Here is a 13080-nt window from a genome sequence, read left to right as displayed (position 1 = left end):
ACAAGGATTCTGGGGAAAAGGTACATGCCATTGTGGGCTATTCCTCTGTAGGTCCTGGTTTCCCCAAGATTTTAAGGTTACATGGTAAGTGTCATGGAAAAAGCAGAAACACCCATGCAGTCCAATTTTCACCATGTGAGCTGGCAACCAGTCTCAAAAACTGAGCTGTGAGTGACTAACACAGAGTTTTAGGCCAAAAAGCCAATGAACAAGGACTGAAAGGAGGAGAAGACACAAGAGAGACACATGCCATTGTCCTTTCTGGGCCAAAGAGCTTGCTCAGGGCAAGAGACACAGTTCTACTCATGAAGACAAAGCAACATCTCATTTAAATCATCACGACAAAGTGATCCCATAAAAACAGAATTCCAGAAAAGGAATCACCCAAGCAACACTTACGAAAGTTCCATTCAGCAGAGAGACCTTGAAACACATGTTTATTTACCCTTTTTAAACCCCAGAATGTTTTTTCTCAAGGGGAATTTTGGACCATGAGGGTACAAAACTAGCTAAGTACACACTGCAGTTACAAGTCCAAGTGCAAGAAGGCATCCAAACCAAGTCTCTTACCTAAGTGCCAACCTGAAAGCCGTATTTGCTCCTTTAACAGCTGTCCTTCCCCAAAGTTTTGCATTCAAAGTGGCCATAAAGTGCATGGATGGCTTCTAGGACAACGGCAGAGAGCAGGATCATGAGGCACAGTTATAAAAGTATGATCATTCTGTGAGTGAACATGGTGCAATGCCCTGAGTCATGAGCTTGGCTTGACTCAGTTACTTCCCCATGCTATCACCAGCACTCTCTCCCTTCTATGTGATATGGTAAAAAGGTCTGAGTGCCACAGAATGGCTGAGGTTGGAAGGGAGGACATCTGATTCACCCTGCTTGCTCTAGCAGGGTCACCTAGAGCTGTGTCCGCGTTTCAGCTGTAATAGTTACTTTTCCCTTCCCAGTAGCTGGTGCAGTGCTGTGTTTTGGCTTTAGTCTGAGAACAACACTGGTAACACACAAATGTTTTAGTTGTTGCTAAGTAATGTCTACTCCATTCAAGGAGTTTTCAGTCTCATGCTCTGCCAGTGAGGAAGGGTACAATAAGCCAGGAGGAAGCAGAGACAGGACACCTGACTCAAACCAGCCAAAGGGGTATTCCATACCACAGCACATCATGCCCAGTATATAAACTAGGGGGAGTCACCTGGAAGTGACTGATCGCTGCTCAGGTTGGGCTGGGTATTGGTCTGCGGGTGATGAGCACTTGTGTTGTGCATCACTGGTGTTTATTGTTTGTGGGTTTTTTCCCTTTCTCATTTTAGTTTTGTATTCTCTCCCCTTGTTATTTCCCTTATCATTATTAGTAGTAGTTTTACATTATAGTTTAGTTATTGGACTGTTCTCAACTCGTAGGGTTTACATTCTTCCGATTCTCCTCCCCATGCCAACCAGAGTGGGGCAGAGGGAGAAGGAGGCAAAGGTTGCATGGTTCTGAGTTACCGGCTGGGCTTAACCCACCAGAAACTGGCTGCCCAGGTCATTTTTATCATCAGCAGTAGAGTAAGGAGAAAGTTCCAAACACCGTGTGTCCATAATTGTACCCAAAACCTTCACCTCAAGTTACTTAACCAGGAATGCTAAACCCATCTTCTCCACATCCTGTTTCAAGGCAAATTTATCTGCAGAGCTGGGAGATGAAGCAGCTTATTACACTGTCTTCCCTTTTCCCTCAGAAATAATGTTTTCAGGCTGTGCCCGCATGTACCATTCCACCCAGGCCCCATCATACACAGCAACATCTGGTTTGCCACAGAGGTATGCCCCTAGAGCCACATGGCAGGCAGTGACACCAGAGCCACACGTGGCTACCAGTGGCTTCAAGAGGTCCACCTTCTTCTCCTGGAACAGACTGCGGATCTGCTCAGGGGTCTTCTCTAAGCCAGACTCTGTCAGGAAATCAGTGAAGGGGATGCTCGTCGACCCAGGGACATGACCAGGCTCAATTCCTGGAGGAGAAGCAATACAGATAGGAATTAACCTCTACTGCCTAGGACAAATCTATTGCAAAACCCATTCTCTCTTTTACTGGGAGGAATATTTATTGTTTAGTGTATTCTGTTAAAACAAATACTTTTTTTTTTTAAAAAAAAACAACCCTTTGCTTTACTAGATTACCGATTACTCAGGAAGGATGGCTCTACCCTTCGGTCACCACATAGACACAAACCTGTCAAGTTCTGTTCTTCCTCCACATCTTCAGGGCATCAGAGCAACTCACCCTAATATGACACTGACTAAAAGCCCTTCTGAGGGGAAGAGTAGCACCAGTACATGAAGAGACCAATGAATATTTTTGAAGTGCATGAAAGACATGTTCCTCACCCCAGCCCCTCATGAGAAAAAAACAAACTTCTTCTCCACTCCTGAATTTTCAGAGTAGCACTTGCTATCAGAAGGAGAAGAGGGCAGGAGAATACACTGCCTCCAGCCCCACCCCATAAAAGACAACCATATTTCTCTTCATTACTTCTACAGGAGTCAAACTCCTTATATGAAGCCCCTTTTTATTATGCCAATATCTCAGAAGGCACATTACCATCTCGGGGCTCTGGCTCTACTCCCCGAAATCGTCCCGCAGCGCGTGCATCCACTAGTTGGAAGCGGTGGGAATCCAAATTATCCAAGACGTCCTCATACGTTTTCACCAGGGACTTGTCCAAGGAGGCATGGAACTCAGAGGGAGCTACCTGGCTTTTCCCAGAGCTCAGCGCATTCCCCTCTCGCTGCCAGTTCTTCAGGCCACCATCCAGAAGGGAGACGGCTTCATGTCCAAAGGCCCGGAACATCCACCACACCCGGGGCGCTGAGAAGAGGCCTTGGTCGCTGCCATCATACACCACAACATGGGAATCATTCCCTACACCCAGCTTCCCCACATACTCGGCAAAGTCATCAGCTTTGGGCAGCATGTGGTCATAAGGTGAAGTACGGTCGCTGCACTGGTCAATGTCAAAGAAAACTGCCCCAGGGATATGGCGTTCCTCGAATTCCCGCTTCGGGTCACGCTTCATCTTTGGCAAATACCAGGATGCATCCAAGATTCTCAAGGCCAGACCAGCTTGTTGGGACTTGATGGCTTCTGCAAGCCATTTTGCAGACACCAGAGCACGGTAGAGGAGTTGTTGCGACATTGCTCCTGAGTCCTGGCCAAGATTACCTGATTTCTGGGGTCTGCTTGAATTGACCACACTGCAAAATGAGGAAAAGCACAAATGAGAAACCAGCCTTACAAAAAGGAACTAGATGAAGATGCATTTTGGGAACAAAAACCTGTGTCTGCACTGAGGTGCTGGCTAAGCCTACAGAGAGTGGTTTGAAATGCTCCAGCCCTGAAAAGAAGTTGCACAGAGCTCAGCCCAAACCCTGCCCCGAGCATGACAGCCATGGCACAGCGCTGCCCTCCACACATCCCTCCGTAGCCCTCCAGCAACCATCAGGCAGCACTGACAGCAGCAAGAGGGAAGTGGGCCAGTGCCTGGGGCAGTACCAGGGACCCTTATCGGAGGGGACCAAATGCCCCGGTCCGAGAAACAGCCTCACAACGAGGGGACTCTGCCCCACCGTTGTCACCATAGAATCATAGACTCACAGAATGCTTTGGGTTGGAAAGGACCTTAAGATCATCTAGTTCCAGCCCCCTGCCATAGACAGGTACACCTCACACTAGACCATATCGCCCTTCCCAGAGCACACCTCCAGCCGAGCTCCGACCGCGGCCCTGCCGCCCCTCACGCAGGCAGGACCTCTGCCGCGACTCCTCCCGCTCCGGACACCCCCAACGCCAGCGGCGGCGGGGCAGCGGTTCCCTCCCCTCAGGGGAGCGCGACCGGCCCACCACACCGCCCCGTACCTCCGTGCTAGGCCTCAGCCGAACAGCGCCAAACCTCAATCCCCCCCAGCCATGGCCGCCACCGGGAGGCGGGAGTCGGTACCCTCCCAGCAGGCCGGCTCCGGGCGGTGCCACCCGGCCCCGCACCGCCCCTCGATCCGCGTCCCCCTGCCGCCGCCGCCATTTTGTGCGTGAGTCCCCGCTAGCGGCGCCCCCTCCTGGCCTCGGCGGTCCGAGATGGCGGCGCAGGTGCTCAGCCGGCCGCTGGTCACCGCCAAATGGCTCTCGGAGGCCGTGCGTGCCGGCCGGCTCGGGCCGAGCCTGCGGGTGCTGGACGCCTCCTGGTACCCGCCGCAGGAGCGAAACGCCCGGCAGGAGTTCAAGGAGAGGCATATCCCCGGGGCGTCCTTCTTTGACATCGAGGTGTGCCGGGACCAGTCCTCCCCTTACGACTTCATGCTGCCTAGCGCATCCCACTTCGCCGACTACGTGGGGCGCCTGGGGGTCAGTAACAGCACCCATGTGGTGGTGTATGACGGGGACGAGCTGGGCACCGTGTATGCCCCCCGTGCCTGGTGGATGTTCCGGGTGTTTGGGCACAAGGAGGTCTCGGTGCTGAATGGTGGTTTCAAGAACTGGGTGAAGGAGGGCCATCCCGTCACAGCGGAGGTCAGCCAGCCCCCCCCGGCTGTCTTTAAGGCCAAGCTGAACACGGGCCTGCTGAAGACCTTTGAGGAGATGATACAGAATGTGGGGTCCCTGCAGTTCCAGGTGGTGGATTCCCGCCCTGAGGGCCGGTTCCGGGGGACCGAGCTGGACCAAGGTAATGGAGGTGGGAACAGCACCCACCCCGCGCACCAAAGTGGGATGGATGAGTGTTAATATGAGCCTGGGCATAACGACTACCAGCCAGCAAATGGATTTTGCTAACACACAGTCATGCCTTAGCCTAACTTTGTTGATTTACCTTAAGGGATCCATAGTTGGGCATTCAGATCCCAGTGCCCCCACAGAACGCTTTCCTTGTGGTTGGTTTTAAAGCTGGAGGAGGAAATAGTAGCAAAGGTCTGCAGTCAGTTGGCTCCAGGATCCCCCAGTCCACACCCTGCAGAAGTAATCAGACAGAATGTAAACACAGGAGGAGAGAGCTCCCAGGGGTTTGTTCCGTGGCCTGTCTTACACTAGCACACATGCATAAATGATCACTATTCATATAGGCACCTCTCACCGCAATGAATGCGCCAGCAAAAGTCCAGGCTTTGGCAGTACAGTAGCCCAAAGGACTTTGTCCTTCTTGCTCTGATTCCCAGCAAACAGAAAACTTCCTTGAGCTGCTCTTTGTCCTTTTGCTTCAGTAAGAAAAGCCCCAGATCTTTACCAAATGTATGGGCTGTCAAGGTCTCTGTTTTGGCTGCCTCCAGAAGCCAGAACAAAAATTGATTCTGTTACCTGGGTCAAACACTGGACATGGAAGCAGCAGGGGTGGGAGAAGTCCTCTGCAGTGGGGACAGCTGGTACAGCAGTGTGCCTGGAATGAAATTCAAGTTGGTTGTTAAAGGAGGTCGTTACTGTGTAATTTAAGCCTTGGTATATCCCGGAATAGCCTCCCCTCTGAAAGGAAGTCACAGAAATAGCTTAAAAAAAAACCCCGAGTTTCCAAAACAAAGCACAGAAAAGCTCAATGAGAGTTGTTGGGTCTGAGTCAAGCTCTATGCTGCAGGAGCAGGTGTGTGGCAGGCTTCTGCAGTCCTTAGGCAGTGCTGCGCTGGCCTGCAGGTTGGTTGTCATTCAGTTCTGGCTGTTGTCTTACATGCGTGCAGCTGTATAGCCATTGAGCATGACTCCATGGCCTGAAATAATTCCCACATCCAAACCTCAGGAGCATTTGGCTGTAAATGGCTCTGTACACGTGGTTTGCATAAGTGTCTACAGTGAGCCCCCCTCCCCCCAAACACACTCAACCTGTGCAAGACAATGCAGAAGGTAAGAGAGGTAATGGGAGTGACAGAGGAGACTGTTGCATTGAGAGAGGGGGAGTTAGGCTTATCACTCATTCTGTTTCTTTGTCTACTGCAGCCCATCAAAGTGAAGGTTGAATTTTAACCTCAAGTCACAAATAAAACACTCCTCCCTAGGAGCTGGTGGATTTTGCATTCTCTTTCCCAGAGCAGGAGCTCTCACCAGGTGACAAACACTGCAGCCCCTGACAACTTCTTGAAAACAGATTTTTCTTTTGAAATGAGTCAGCATGGAACAGTTTTATTTGTGGTGGTCCAGTTTTGCTTCCCACAGCAGATCCAACAGGATAAGCATTCCAGCTGCAGCTGCTTGTTCCAGAGGAGCTTGACAGCATTCTGAACCAGCCTAGGCAGTAGCTATGCTGCAGCCAGCAGTGGGTAGAAGGGAGTGCTTACACCTAAAAGAGCAATTTGAAATCAATGCTGATTAATTACAGGGGTCATCCAGTTGGAGGAGAAACCTTGCCTGCAATTCAGAGAAGAATGGTCTTGAGGTTAAGGAACTTGCTGTGTTCTCAGGTGATTTCAGTTTAATTATTGCCTCAGCTCTTGACTTCCTAATTAAGTCAATTAATCTCTCCAGTTCCATGAACTCCATCTCTAGAAGAGGCTAAGAGGCTAATTTCAGCTGACTCTTTTGCCTCTTTAGTTTTTCAGTTCCTTGTGGTAAGAATCAGTTGTCTCTGTTTTATTTTTATGTAGCGGATACCTTGCTGGGATTTAGACCTAGAGTTTAAAATAAGCCATAATACATGGTCATTTTTTAGTTGCTGGGAGAGCTTTACCCAGGTTGATAGGGTGCAGAAAAATGCAGGTATTGCTTTGAATTAAAAAGCTTGGATGTTCATGCATGGTGTGCACAATAAGCCAATCAGATGTGCAGCCCTGACCTTTGCACTGAGTGGTTAAAGGTGTCCCTGCACGGTGTTCTGTGTTTCTGGAGGAACTAGCAACTCGAGCCCGCTCATTAGCTGTGATTCAGCAATGGTCCAACCAGGTTACTCAGGCACTGTAGGGTACATGTCTGTGTGACCAGCCTGAAGTGAAGCAATCCCAGGCAATCCAGGTGGCAAATGCTAAAAGTAATTACATGATGGTTACCAGTGCTGACTCTCTCTGAGTGCTGGGCACTGCAAACAAAGGAACAAGAATTATAGGTGAACAAATACATACCAAAAAGTTGTGAATTTTTTAATTCCTTTTCAGACACCTGAGAGAAGAGGGGAAAGTAGCCAAGCAAGAAATCCATCCTGTAGAAAAGAAAGCAAAGTCAAAGTCATTCCATGAGCTTCCCACTGTTTTTCTTCTCGTTCTCAGCCCTCAGGTAGTCTTTGTCTCCCTTGCACATACACAACTCTTTAGGTTTTGCCTGTTTTCCCAGCTCTCATTCCTCCCTGCCCCAAACATAAGGCTTTTGCGCAGCTTGAACGTTCTGTGGGAGTGAGAAAGAAATGTTGCTGCTTCTTCCCTCTCTTCTCCAAGTGGGGTCTGCAGCTGGGAGTGGACTGGCTCTACTTTGACCATGACTCAAAGCACAACATGGAGAGTGAGAAACTTTACCAAAGTCTGTTTCAACCCACAGGAACCTACAATCCAAAGCTGTCCATTCATGTGACGAGGTGGACAAGCATCAGCTGCTAGAATTAGCACTATGGCCCTACTGGTTCTTAGAGTTGAGTCTTCTGGCTGTGTATGCACGCAGTATTTTGGCGGTGGTGGCAACGTGATCTGATTGCGAGGACTCTCAGAGAGCTGGCCAGGACCAAGTTTAAAGTGCTCCTTCTGATGAGATTATGGTAGGTTAGTTGAGATCACTGATGGTTCCTTCCAAGGCATGCAATTTGAATGGAAGGGAGAGAGAAAAAAAAGGAGGCGACAGAGGAGGCATTTGGAAAGGAACTGCTAGCTGCAGCTAGCCAACTCCAAAACCACAGGGAATTAAATGTGGACAAGGCACATCTTTTATCTTTTTGACATTAAGAAATTCCATCTGGAGCTTTCATTGTAGAGAGAAAGGCTAGAGAGAAGGAGCTGTAGTCATACCTAGATAAATAGCCAACAAAAAATCCAACAAACGTTTAAGCAGAGAATCTTAACAGATGTGGAAAAGAGGATTAAACAGTGAAGAAGATAACATACTACAGGTTACAAATTACGAGGGAGGATTGCCAGAAGCCAAGCTGAGCGAGGCTTGGCAAAAGGAATTAAAACAAATAACAGAACCTGCTGGAGCAAAGCGAATAAAAAGAGGACAAGGAGAGAAAGAGTAAATAGGGTTGCTATGCAGTTAGCAGGGGTTCCAGCTGAAAGATTATTTGTATACAGCCTCAGAATTACAGAGTCTGTGCTACCTTTTTTGTTTAGTTTTTTCCTCCTGAGGATAAGTCTTCAGAGTAAAGAGAGAGGTGGCAAGAAGGGGAAAGAAGTGGAGATTATAATTTCTAAAGAGGAAGTATAACCAAAATATATCCATGTGCTCAAATCTGTGATGCAGATGATCTCCATCCCAAATCTGTGTCAAAAATCAGTCACTTGACATTGCAACTCCATGAGGCAAGAATTTAATAAATTTAATCAGAGGATGGTTCTGTAGGCCAGAAACTGGCAAAGTTTGTGTTTGTATTTAGGATAAGAGGTACAGCATGACCTAGGCAGCTGTTGATCTGTTATCCTAACATGGATAAATTGGAAGGTGTTTTTTTTTTAAAAAAAAAAATCAAGGAAAATTATTTTAAATTAAGGCAAAATTGAATAAAATACCTTAGTATTTTATTGGTATCCCAATACACTGCAGCTAAGGGCTCTATTTCCTTGCCAACAGAATTGATTTGCCAGGTAAGAGAAATGGGAACATGCATGCCTGGAAGTTATGTCTGATCTTTTCTTCCAGCCATTGGAAGCACCTTTGAGGTAGAGTTGTTCCGTTTGGACTTCATTAATATGTTGGGCATAATATTCGAGGGATAATTATTAATTCAATGTGAGAAAAAGGCAAATAGCACAAGTACTGTTAGTTTAAAAAAAAAACCTGATTGAATGGGAGATAAGAGAGATAAGAATAGTTTGTGCTGAAAGCTGATCTGTGGGGCTAGAAGTTGCCAGCAGTCCCCATCATTATGCTTCTGTGTTTTATTTCATATTTTCTGAATCATCAAGGCACTGGAAATAGGGAGTTGCTACTGAAATGTGCTGCTGGCACAGCTTTGGGGAGGTTTAAATGATCACATGGGGAGTATTATGTGAGGTACCATCTGCAGTCATAGAATTGACAGGAGGTTCAATGCTCCAGAGAGCAAGGTTGGATGCTTAGTACCCTGAAATACTTAATTGCATGTGTTTCTCTTACAAGCTGAAGACCCTACATTTGGAAGCAATAGAATAGGGTAAGACTTGGATGGATTAGTTGGCTGCAATGAACTCAAATACAATTTTGCCTTTAAAATGGCAATTTTTAACCTCTTGTCTACCAGTTGAGATGCTAGGAAATGTCACTTCCTTACCCAAAAGCCTGATGGTCACCTAGAACTATTTCTGGGGTGGCTGAGGCAGAGAAAAGCCTGGCTGTGATTTCTTACTGGGTTTAGACTAAGGCTGTTGGGAGTCCTAAGTGCTCACTATCAGCATGTTGTAGTGGTAGTAGAAAGGGAGAAAAACTATTTCAGTCATAGGGCAATGTTAACTCAAGGTCAAATGGTGTATGGACTGACTGTGATGAACTTAATGTTGGAAATTAATGTTCTTCCTCACGTGGACAAGGAGGTGCCTCAGTGGGAAGTTTCATGGCAAGAATCCAGACTGGTTCTGGGAAGGGTGCTTTTATGAGAGAAAGCCTATAAGGTGATCACTGTAGTAGCTGGGAGCCAGGCTCTGTAATCCTAGGGTTCCTTCCTGGAGTTTCTGAGGATGACTACATAAATCTGGTGTGGAGTGTACTCTGTGGACGTGAGGCAGGAGCAGGTGCATCCTCTTGCCTGTTCAGATCCCAGATGCATCCATCCTTACCTTCCAGTCCTGTGTTTCTCTGCTCTTGTCCTAGAAACGAACAAGCTGATGAAACTTCCTCAACCACTCAAGAGCACTTTTTAGGCAGTCCAAGGGTTTGTGGTTGTGCAATGTCAGCTCTTTCTTTCAGCTGAACACCCACATACATGAGTAAATACATCTTCTACAGAATTCCTTATCTTTCACTCAGAGTGCAAGCACTGGTCTGTGACTCCAACAGACTTTTGAATCTCTGAAGCGTGGAAATCTTTCTATAGATCAAAGACATAAACTCTGTAAAATGAGACAGATCTTTTCAGATCTGCTCAGCTCCTAACTAAGAGTTGTTTAAGGATGGTGTGTCACGACAGTCTCCAGTAAGACTACCTAAGATGTGTGAACAGTCTAGAAAAGCAATCATGACCATGGGGCTTGGGACACTTAAAAATTAAATCGGTATCACAGCAAGCTTCTTTGAACCAGCCCTTCTAGTTCAGCCCTAAGGACTTCTTGATCTTGATACACTTCCCAGTGCCCCAGAATGGTGTGAGAGCATTGTTCTGTGCCTCACAGACTTGTCTGTATTGGGATGGTCTCCAGTACTGCAGCAGTCTTGCAGAAATCCCTTGCCAAATGACAGCATTGGGACCATTTATTCTTGCGGGAAGGTGGTAGCTTAACCTAGGCATGTAGTTCTCCAATAGGAAGTTCTGCAGCCTGAGAACTGCAAACAAGGTTTTTTACCACTCGTTATTTGTATTATTTTTATTTCCCCTCTGTCATACAAACACTGTATTAATGAGCATGGATTTTGCAGTTCTCTGTACTGAAATGATGAACTGTTGTTTTCTGGAAATGGAGAAGATGTGATAAAAGCATCGGTCCAAAACACTGCCTTTTTTTGTTGGTGGGTTGTTTGGGATTCTTTTTTTATGTTAGTCCCTCCAGAAGTCAGCAGTTTTTTTCTCCCAGCTTCTCCCTGTAATGATAAACACTTCTGAAGGATGCGTGAGGTGGCTAGTAGACAACAGTGCCAGGTTTCTAAGGTACTCCGGGAGGATGAATCAAGAGACAAACAGGGTCCATCTGGAACAGGGAGAGATGTTGTGAAGCTGACTCAGGGCAACTTTGATTGTCTTTAGGCCCTCAGTTTTTGTCCAGCAGAGCAAAAATCCTCTCCTCAGTACCACATCAAAAACATGTTTTCCCCTTATGACATATCTCTAAACTGCAGTGTCGTTATGATGTGTGATGTCAATCTCCAGTTAGGTGTACTTTAATCATTTGACTGTGACCAAGGTTCCCTGCCTCAATCTCTCTCATCTCTTGAGATCAGTTACCCTGATGACTTAGGCAAGTGGAAAACTGTCAGTGAAAGATTAGTATTTATGTGACTTTCCTAGGGCTGTCTCATTAGAAGTTCAAACCTAGCAAGGAAATTCCCTGAAATACATTTTTGGTGTATTTCCTGCTCTGATGAGGCTTGATCCAAAACTTTTCAAAGTCAGTGGAAAAGCTTCTACTGAGTGTAACGGACTTTGGTTAAGCCTATAGTGACAGAGTGTGAATTTCAAGGACGTGATGAAAATCATATCCGTCATGTTTTTATATCTGCTTCTTTCTAAAGACCTTGTTCTTGAGATGCAACTTCCAGCTTGCCTGAAGTGCAGCAGCAGAAAAACAGAACCCATGTTGATTTCATCCATGGAGTGGATAAAAAGTGATACAAAATCTATATTCTCACTTCTCTGACCCCGTTTCCCTGGGATAGCTGCCTCAGCAGTAATGTGGCTGACTTAAAGGTTGTTTTGCTTTTCTCAAATATGATTTTAAGGAATAAACTGTGAACAGGTAACTGCTTTCATGAATTCCACATACAAGCCACACTTCCTGCTTCTGAAAGCTGTGTCACTACACTCTACTTGGGAAAGGTCCAAAATGCATTGCTGCATTGCTCTTTGCACAGATCCCTTAATGGCTTTGTTAGGATCTTTTCTGTGGTGGTTCTTTGATTCTTGTCCCATCTGGGGCTCTGATTCCTACCTCTGCTTGCTGTCAAGGGGGAAATAGTTTGCAAACTGATCTGGAACCTTTGATTTAAGTAAAGTTGAGTAATCTTTGTCTTCCTCTTTTTAGCCCTATACTGCTCTGCATCTTCATCATCACCAAAAACAAATTAGTTATCTTCGAGAAAGTGGGAGTATCTGCAGTGGTGTCTCTTTAATGTCTATTTTGTAGGTGTCTTTCATCACTTACCTTTATGTCTCCTTGCTCATGTTTCCTTTTCTTGTTCACTCTTGTAGGGCTGGAATCTGGTCATATCCCTGGTGCGGTGAACATACCTTTCCAATCATTTCTAACAGAATCTGGCCATGAGAAGAGTATAGAGGAGATCCAAGAAATATTCCGTGAGAAGAAAGTGGATCTCTCAAAGCCACTGGCAGCCACGTGCCGCAAAGGTGTCACTGCATGTCACATTGCCTTGGCAGCCTTCCTGTGTGGCAAGCGTGATGTGGCTATTTACGATGGTTCCTGGTCGGAGTGGTTCCACCGTGCCCCACCTCGCTACAAGGTCTCTGAGATGAAGCGCAACAAGGCCTAGGGAGACACTTGTTTCTTGGGCAGTGAGGCCTAGCAGCTACCTCCAGCCCAGGGTACAGGGCAAGGGAGGAGATAGAAGTAAAGAAAACACGTGCTGGTTTGTACTCTGCTAGTTTTTCTAAGAATGATCAGTAGATTTCTATCGATCTTTCAGTATCTCACAATGAATAAAGTCTAATTCTAAAATGATGCATCTGTGAATATTTCTAATTCTCTGTTGCCTGTGATCTACTTGTACTGGGTGGGAAAAGCAGCTTTGTAACATGACAGAAAGTTGCACTCTTCCTTGGTGACTTAAAGATGTTCTCCAGTGGTGAGAGCTCAGGTCCATGGTGGACCAGAATGAATGAAAACTTTGGGGCTAAAATACAGCACTGGGTGCTGGACACAGGAGGCCCAAGCTGTGGTTCTGTCATTGGCTTTAGCCACCTCCCTTTTTCTAATGTGAAAGATGGGCATCTTCTTCTTCCTTTCTGATGGATGTCAGTGAGCTCATGTGAAGCATTTGGAGATGCTAGAAGATCCAGTTCTGCTGAAATACAGTCTAGTTGGTTATCATGACTGTGTTGAAAGAGGCTTCAAGAAATCCTGTGTATGTGA

The 13080-nt window shown here is 46.6% G+C and overlaps 2 protein-coding genes across 4 annotated transcripts; one reads left to right on the top strand and one right to left on the bottom strand.

The window, feature by feature from the left end:
- Positions 1 to 420: 420 nt before the first annotated feature.
- LOC134155473 (3-mercaptopyruvate sulfurtransferase-like) lies at positions 421 to 5416 on the bottom strand. Of its 3 annotated transcripts, XM_062602715.1 has the most exons (4): positions 5330 to 5416; positions 4848 to 4985; positions 2588 to 3240; positions 421 to 1997 (listed from the first exon to the last, which is right to left on the bottom strand). In XM_062602715.1, exons 2-4 carry the CDS (start codon positions 4859 to 4861, stop codon positions 1699 to 1701), a joined length of 966 nt encoding a protein of 321 aa, XP_062458699.1. In that variant the 5' UTR covers positions 4862 to 4985; positions 5330 to 5416; the 3' UTR covers positions 421 to 1698. The 3 variants fall into 3 exon arrangements, with proteins under 3 accessions (XP_062458699.1, XP_062458700.1, XP_062458701.1); XM_062602716.1 differs by lacking the exons at positions 4848 to 4985; positions 5330 to 5416 and adding an exon at positions 3902 to 4023; XM_062602717.1 differs by lacking the exons at positions 4848 to 4985; positions 5330 to 5416 and adding an exon at positions 3745 to 3870.
- Positions 4040 to 12669, top strand: TST (thiosulfate sulfurtransferase). The gene is made up of 2 exons (XM_062602718.1): positions 4040 to 4703; positions 12183 to 12669. The coding sequence occupies exons 1-2, from the start codon at positions 4118 to 4120 to the stop codon at positions 12479 to 12481; spliced, it is 885 nt and encodes a 294-aa protein (XP_062458702.1). The 5' UTR covers positions 4040 to 4117; the 3' UTR covers positions 12482 to 12669.
- The last annotated feature ends 411 nt before the right edge of the window (positions 12670 to 13080 follow it).

This window comes from Pezoporus occidentalis, unplaced genomic scaffold, assembly GCF_034315485.1.
Source record: "Pezoporus occidentalis ecotype Australia unplaced genomic scaffold, CSIRO_AGI_Poc_V1 ctg78, whole genome shotgun sequence".
NCBI lineage: Eukaryota > Metazoa > Chordata > Aves > Psittaciformes > Psittacidae > Pezoporus > Pezoporus occidentalis.
Note: the sequence above shows the minus strand (reverse complement) of the source record. Positions and strands in the feature narration are given on the sequence as shown.